Raw genomic sequence first — 7,500 nt, 5'->3', positions numbered from 1 at the left:
TTGAGTGCGTGTGTGTGTGTTTGAAAGACATAGTCACGCACCCATACACACGGACATACAAACAAAAACCACTTGAATGTATATGGATGGCCCTTTTGTATTTAGTGGTTCTCAGCAAGGGATGAAGGGTACGGGCTAACAATCTCATACCAAATTTTATGTTTATGATATATTATGTATATGTGGGTGTATATAATATATATATATATATATATATATAAATATATATATATGCACATATATACCAAACATTACTACAAATGAAAAATAATAGACGGGGTGCGGGTCCTGACCAGTTTCGACTTTATTTCCAAGTCTCTGACGAATCACGTGCTAAAGTGATATATATATATATATATAATATATATATATATATATATATATATATATATACACTACATACATATGTACATATATATGTGTGCATATATATATATAAGTATGTATATATTATATATATATATATTCACGTACAAATACTTTACAAATGTTCGAAAGTACAATTCTCTCTTTTTATCTGAGCCATGAAAAATATTTCTCATGAGTATAACCGACGATCATTAAAAAAACAACACAAGCATGACAACTGAGAGGGATTCCATGAAATCACCGACGACTGTGCCACAAACATTTAAGGACCAAACAAACAAAAACAAAAGAGATACCATCGAACAGTGGTAATAAAGTGAGAAGTCATGTCACATTGGAGGAGTAGGAACGAAGAAGGATTAAAGAGGAGGAGGAGGAGGAAGAGGAGGAGGAGGAGGAGGAGGAGGAGGAGGAGGAGGAGGAGGAGGAGGAGGAGGAGGAGAGGAGATGCGGAACATTGCGGATCCTTTCTTGGGTTCTTCATCGGGGTCTTGATTCATTCTCGAGTTTGTTTCACTTATAGTTGCGAAGGTCAACTAACTGGTTGCAAGGGGTCTGATTTACGAATTTATATATTTTTTCTTTTCTTTTTTCGAGTGCTTATTTATTAAGGACAATCTGAATGCATTCAACCTTTTTTCTGTTTATTTCTTTTTATCTTTTATTGATTTATTCGACTCCAAAACATACCATGAGTTATATTGAACTACATCATGCTGGAAATAACTTAATAGGATAGAAATATCTTATTTCCCAACTATTAAACTCAGTAAAAGGAGGAACATCACCTTAGAAAAAAATACACTTGGATACGTACTCTGTTCTAAACATTAAGGTGACAACATAAGCACAGCCAGATCAACACAAAGAAATTCTCACAAAGGTATCCGAACAAATTATCCAAGAGAGAGAGAGAGAGAGAGAGAGAGAGAGAGAGAGAGAGAGAGAGAGAGAGAGAGACTGTTAAAGCAATAGTTTAGAGAACACCTGCCAAGTGATCACGTGATTATTAAGCAACACACGTTTAGCGAGAAAATAGTTTTATTTGATTTTATTTTATTTCGCTTTACATCGGTCACCGAGCTTTAGGTAAAATTTTTGCTACCGAGTTTGTCGACTGATGCCGTGGGGAGCCAATCTTTCGAAATTACTTTAAAAACTTCCATAGAAGCCTGACCTATCCGCACAAAAGCCTCAATAAAAGAAACAGAACCATTCTTTCTCGTATATTTCATTAATTCCCGGCCAACTTTTATAGTACTCATTGACGATTTCGGTACCGATGCTTTATTTCGCGTGTAATATAATTGTTTCATTAAGTTCCATACATAGCCTACTGTATACGAGTGTAATATACACATACAAATATGTTTCTGGTGCCGTGTCCTATAAAGGGGTAAAAAGGTTCTGTAACACACACGCATTCATTCATTTATACATACATACATACATGCACACACACACTATATATTTATATATATAGTGTGTGTGCATGTATATACGTAAGAATGCGTGTGTTACAGAGCCTTTTTACCTCTTTATAGGACACGGCACCAGAGAGATATTTGTATGTGTATATTACATTCGCATACAGTAAGCTATATATATATATATATATATATATATATATATATATATATATATATATATATATATATATATATATATATATATATATATACATATATATATATATATATATATATATGTGTGTGTGTGTGTGTGTGTGTGTGCGCACAATTTTTCAACTACCTTGTATCGTAAAATTACTTTCCTTTTCATCTGTTAGAATATTGAAAAGTTATTCTTTCACTGCACTTCTAAAAGAAAATGTACTCATATACTTAAGAAATATGTATCGACGTAAGCATCCAAAGATCATACGTGCAATAAAGCATTCGTTGTAGTATTGTATTAACCTAAGAATATACGAAGGTGCTTATTTTCAAATAAAATCTTGAAAAAAGGTCAAAATTGACGGTGAAAAGCATAAGTCTCGTGCAACAATCCAAATGGTTGAGAAACTCCCCGAGGACGGAGGTAATACAACTGTGTAAATAGTTAGGGAACATTTCTTTCGGTAAACAAGCGTAAATATGTAGCAGCCAAGTACGAGACACATGGTCGAGCCAAGCGCATGCGCAAAGAGGTGCCACGGTGGTGAATGACTTCGCTGTCCTCAAATAGTTCGTAGTTGGTCTTGGGTAGAAGCAGGACACGATGGATATGAAGGAGGAATTACTCATTTCCTTAGTGTATCGTCGAACCGCCCTTTGGGATCCGCGTCATCGAGACCATCGGGATCGGAATGTTATCAATCGGTTGTGGGGAGAAATCTCCTTAGAGTTGGGAATCAGTACAAGTAAGTAGATGCACAGTGCACTTGACTACTTGTGTATTTCCTTCGTGAAGGTATATGTGTATATACATACACAAGCATTATATGTATGTATGTATGTGCAAAGCAAATTGATTTTCGTGTATTTTATCTTTCCAGATGATCTCAGACTGAAATGGAGAGGGCTACGGGACTGTTACACGAAAGAGATGAGAATTAGTTCAAATTCCAGGCCGGGAATTTCGAACGAAGTGTCCCTCCAATCCAGCTGGCCATTAATCAAACAAATGTCCTTCATGAAAGACGTCTCGCCTCCCCAGGACAGCTCCGTGAACAATAGACTAGATCATCTCGGTGACATTGTCTACGCTTCCGAAAATGAGCTCTCTCTCGCGTCACAGATTCATTTAAACGCCGAAGAAGAAACCGATGGGCTGGATAATCCGTCCATTGTCGACGTGACTGGAGTGGATGAAGAAGAATTGGTCGGTGACATCGCAGATCGAGGAGTTAAGAGGAAATCACTCAACGACTGCTGGAAGGAAAATATCACGCTGGAAGCGCGGGCCAAGAAGCTAGAGGTCCTGGCTAAGCCCCTCAATGGCGAGGAAACAGATGAGGACTTGCTCTTCTTCAAGAGTCTGTTACCTGACATGCGGCTGCTTCCCAGAACCAAGAAGTTGTCAGTCAAAATCAGAATGTAAGAACTTTTACTCAATGAATTGAATTCGCTCAAGCAACCGCGTTCCCCATCACCACACGTCCACACATCAAGGGTGACTCCTGTTTCTGGAAGTCAGAATGTAGAGGTGCTACAATTATCCGCAGACGAGGCCTTCAACTGACAATGAAACATTAGATTCACATTTATTATCACCGGCTGTAATTGTTTATTTACATACAAGAGTGCCTTTATAAATAAGCTTAGCATATTATTTTTGAACAAACCTCATTACAGTAAGTTTATCAAATAAACCTGCATAAACATATTGTGTATCCTGACTTACCATACAGTTACGACTTTAACATTCCTAGGAAGAGTAAACCTTATTATATATACTCGTAGATCTTAGTTTTATAACAAAAGCTCAAAACTAGTCATGACATTTCACATGACTCGAGGAAAATATTCACTCGTAAAAAATGCTTTAGCCAATCACGCATGAAACTGTACAGTGAAATACTGAATAAGACGGAAGGAAGCCAAAAACAAATGACAACATATTATATAAACATAACAAGTACGCGCAAGACGTACAAGATTCACTGACCAGTTTCAAAACTCTATTGCGTGCGTTCGCAAATACATGAAAATACAAGAACTCCCAAGTATGTTATATAATTTAATAAGAATATGTCACTTTCATTTGTATCAAGGTAAAAATAAATCTTCTTGCCACTGGCAACGCAGAGTAGTGCCAAACACGAGGAGGAGGATTGCTTGGCAATCACATCTATTGTCTCTCCCTTTCGAACTGAGAAAAAACAATTGTAAGAGAGAGAGAGAGAATAGTTATTGCATCATTGTACAATATCCTTCATGTTGAGGTCCAATAATACTGCTTTTTGCATATACATTTCTTCGTTGTTTTTTATTTTAACACAATCCTCCATTACTTATAAATGTCAGTACCCTGGATGCCATTATTCAAGCTCCTTACTTTCATTCAGTCAATGACAAATTGTCAGTCACCGTCGACTCTATTATTCTGTAATAAAAGTCTTGGATTTTTCTCTTCCTGGATAATATTGCCTGACAATGAGTGATGTCAGAGCCTCTCTCTCTCTCTCTCTCTCTCTCTCTCTCTCTCTCTCTCTCTCTCTCTCTCTCTCTCTCTTCAAATTATATTCACAATATCTTAGTGTGAAATTGATACCCCTTGTCCCTTCATTTAGAACACCAGGACACCATTAAGAGTTCCTCCTTTATTTAACTAATATGAATCCTTGTTTTGGAGTTGAACGTCAATCACTGTCCTTTTCATAAAACATTGCACTGCTGAATGAATCACTCACTGGTTAAAAAAAGTATTGTTTACGCAATACAATTAATATTAAACCACATACTTCTCATTCATTAATTTTCGAACGTATCGTATATACGTGAAATAGCAAAAGAATAGAAAACCTTGCTATTCTGAACAGATAAATGAATTCCGAACCAAAGTCTCATACACGAATTGAACGGTGATTTGATGTGTTTAGTATATGCATTAACCCAATCACTTTCACTGACCTAGAAAAGCTCTAATTCAATCACTTTCATTAAGCACGAAAAGATCTAATCCAGTCACTTTCACTGATCAAGAAAAAGTCTATAATCTAGTCACTTTCACTAACTAGGAAAAGCTCCAATCCAATCACTTTCACTGACCAAGAAGAGCTATGGAATAGTAATTTATGAAAAACGTTCAATCATTCCTAATCACAAGAAATACTGTAGCTCCTACAGACTGCTTCCAACCAGTCGTTAACACAGAACTCGTAAATCTCAACGATGATACTCGATGATGATGATAATGATGATGGTTACGAATCACTGGTAATTAGGATCTTCCTTTCTCTATTTTTGACGAGAGATTCGGTTTCAATCAAGTTCATAAAAACCCAGCAAGATCGAATGTAAACAAACGAGGAACACACTGGCAAGCAGTTTGGAGCGCACTGAAACGGCCAACACCCTGGCTGCTTGAATACCTGGAGGAAAGCAACAAGCTACACGAGGCTCATTCTTGATTTCACTCGAAGCATAACTTGTGCATATGACCCTGAGCGCTTGTTGAATTAAGAGAGAAAAAGAAGCGGAGAGAAAAAGAAGCGGTAAGTTCTATGATCTCTGTTTACTTACCTAGACGCGTGAGGACTGTCATATCTTGAGGTTGACTCGGTTGTATTGCACATGGAGAATATGTTACATCTAATACATTTTCTTTTTAATAGTCTTGTCAAATTAATTTAGGAATTGCGAAAAAAGGTAGGAAATTTTACTTGCAGGGATGATATAACGTGGTCGAAAATTCCACATTAAGGAATGATTAAGGTTCTATTACCACATTCGAAATTCATGTAAGTAAAATAGCTTGGCATTCAGGAAGTGAAGGCAAGGAGATCTGGACAAATTGCATTGTTTGTACTTTCACATTTTTCTATAATTTTTCATTTATTTTTTTCTTGAAGAGACCGAGATGGTCAAGGCTGCCCAAAATACCACAGTCCGTTCAAGAAAAACACATAGCCTTAGAAATAGGAATTCCACATAAATTCAAGAAGCGCAAAAGTACGGAAGAAATTCCACATTCAGGTATGACGAAAAATTTCAGAAAATTCCACAGAAATTCCTAAAGAATGTATCAAGTACCACATTTCATTCGAAATTATAATAAATAAACAATCTTCACATTCAGGCATTAACTGGCAAGAGGACTGGTCACACTGGCTGACCCTCGAGTTAGCAACGGGTACTCTATAAGATACACTAGTTATTGTCTTGAATCAGTGAAGTTTAAAAGTGGCTTTGCGTCCTGTTTTGACACAAGTAAATTTCCTGCCAGGTCATTTCCACAGAGCCTTTCTTCAATGATAAGACAGGTTATATTTCAATGCAGTTTTACCGTAAGAAAGATGGAATTGAGGATGAAGAAAATTAATAATGTAAGACATGAAAGTATAATGTTACAAATGAATTTTAGAGTAATTTTTAAAGTAATTTTTAAGTAATTTTAAAGTAATTTTATTTATTGTTTCACAGATACCCTGAAGATGTAATAATGATATTACGAAACGTAGGAAATAAAGAATTGAAATGAATTACAACGTTTCCAATGGTCCACCTTCACGCGACATATATATATATATATATATATATATATATATATATATATATATATATATATATATATATATACTTCCAACCAAAATTCCTTGTAAATTACGGATCCATCAGAACTTTTACGGATGTCACGCTATAACAAACCTCTTACCTTTTTGCGCACAGTTTTGAGGATGGCCCAATAGGATCAGCAGCTATATATGAACAGCCCGTTAGTGAATCCTATAAAAAAGGAATTGAAAAAAAAGGGGCCTTAAAATGAAATGATTTTCTCATGCTCAGGGACAAGGAACAAGTACAGGTCAGTAATGATCCCTGCCAAAGGGAACAATTTTCATTTACCTTCTTTAGAGAATACAGTATTCAAGAAAAAAGCCGGTTATTGCGCATGTTTTGTGCAACGATTATCAATTTGCACCTGCAGCGAAAATCCCAAAGCTATTTACCATTATTCTTAGGAAAGGCAATTAACCAAGAAATCCCTTTGAAGAAGCGTTTCACTCTCCACCAAAATATATTCCTATATCACTATACTCGGTTTTTTTCCATCTGTCCATCCGCCTGTGGTGTTTGCGTATGGTAACACTGCGTCTCGGGCTTTAGATAGTTACATTCAGCTTACATTCAACAATAATAACAATATCTTTTTTCGAATATTAACGGTGTAATTCGCATACAGTAAATTATTAAGACACTTTTCAGCTGCAAATGTACACCGAGATATCCTTTTATTTACCTAAAACTTACACATAGCGTAACTATTTAAAGCCCAGGACGCAGTGTTACCATACAAAAATACCACAGGCGGATGGACAGGTGGAAAAAAAACAGAGTATAATTAATCAGCGACCGAAGTCACCTCAATAACAATGAAGGAAACGGGGTGTTAAATGCCTGCCAAGTGGCAAGTACTTGAAGTCGGATTATTTGCCAGCAAGCACTCGTCCCAAGCCCCAACCCTGAA

At 36.3% G+C, this 7,500-nt stretch overlaps 2 protein-coding genes across 2 annotated transcripts in view; one reads left to right on the top strand and one right to left on the bottom strand.

The window, feature by feature from the left end:
• The window catches only part of LOC135221655 (octopamine receptor beta-2R-like), a 364,792-nt gene that overhangs the window by 21,035 nt on the left and 336,257 nt on the right, over positions 1 to 7,500 (bottom strand). The window lies entirely within an intron of this gene.
• Positions 2,331 to 4,231, top strand: LOC135221656 (uncharacterized). Its single transcript, XM_064259354.1, has 2 exons — positions 2,331 to 2,731; positions 2,867 to 4,231. The coding sequence occupies exons 1-2, from the start codon at positions 2,590 to 2,592 to the stop codon at positions 3,409 to 3,411; spliced, it is 687 nt and encodes a 228-aa protein (XP_064115424.1). The 5' UTR covers positions 2,331 to 2,589; the 3' UTR covers positions 3,412 to 4,231.

The sequence above is a fragment of the Macrobrachium nipponense genome, chromosome 3, assembly GCF_015104395.2.
Source record: "Macrobrachium nipponense isolate FS-2020 chromosome 3, ASM1510439v2, whole genome shotgun sequence".
In the NCBI taxonomy this organism is placed as follows: Eukaryota; Metazoa; Arthropoda; class Malacostraca; order Decapoda; family Palaemonidae; genus Macrobrachium; species Macrobrachium nipponense.
This window is presented reverse-complemented; position numbering and strand designations above follow the sequence as displayed.

What these genes read in the sequence shown, in the direction of transcription:
- LOC135221656 (XM_064259354.1), top strand. Translation starts at nt 2,590, where the DNA reads ATGGATATGAAGGAGGAATTACTCATTTCCTTAGTGTATCGTCGAACC. An exon ending in AGAGTTGGGAATCAGTACAA is followed by an intron (nt 2,732 to 2,866) that starts GTAAGTAGATGC and finishes TTATCTTTCCAG; the next exon opens with ATGATCTCAGACTGAAATGG.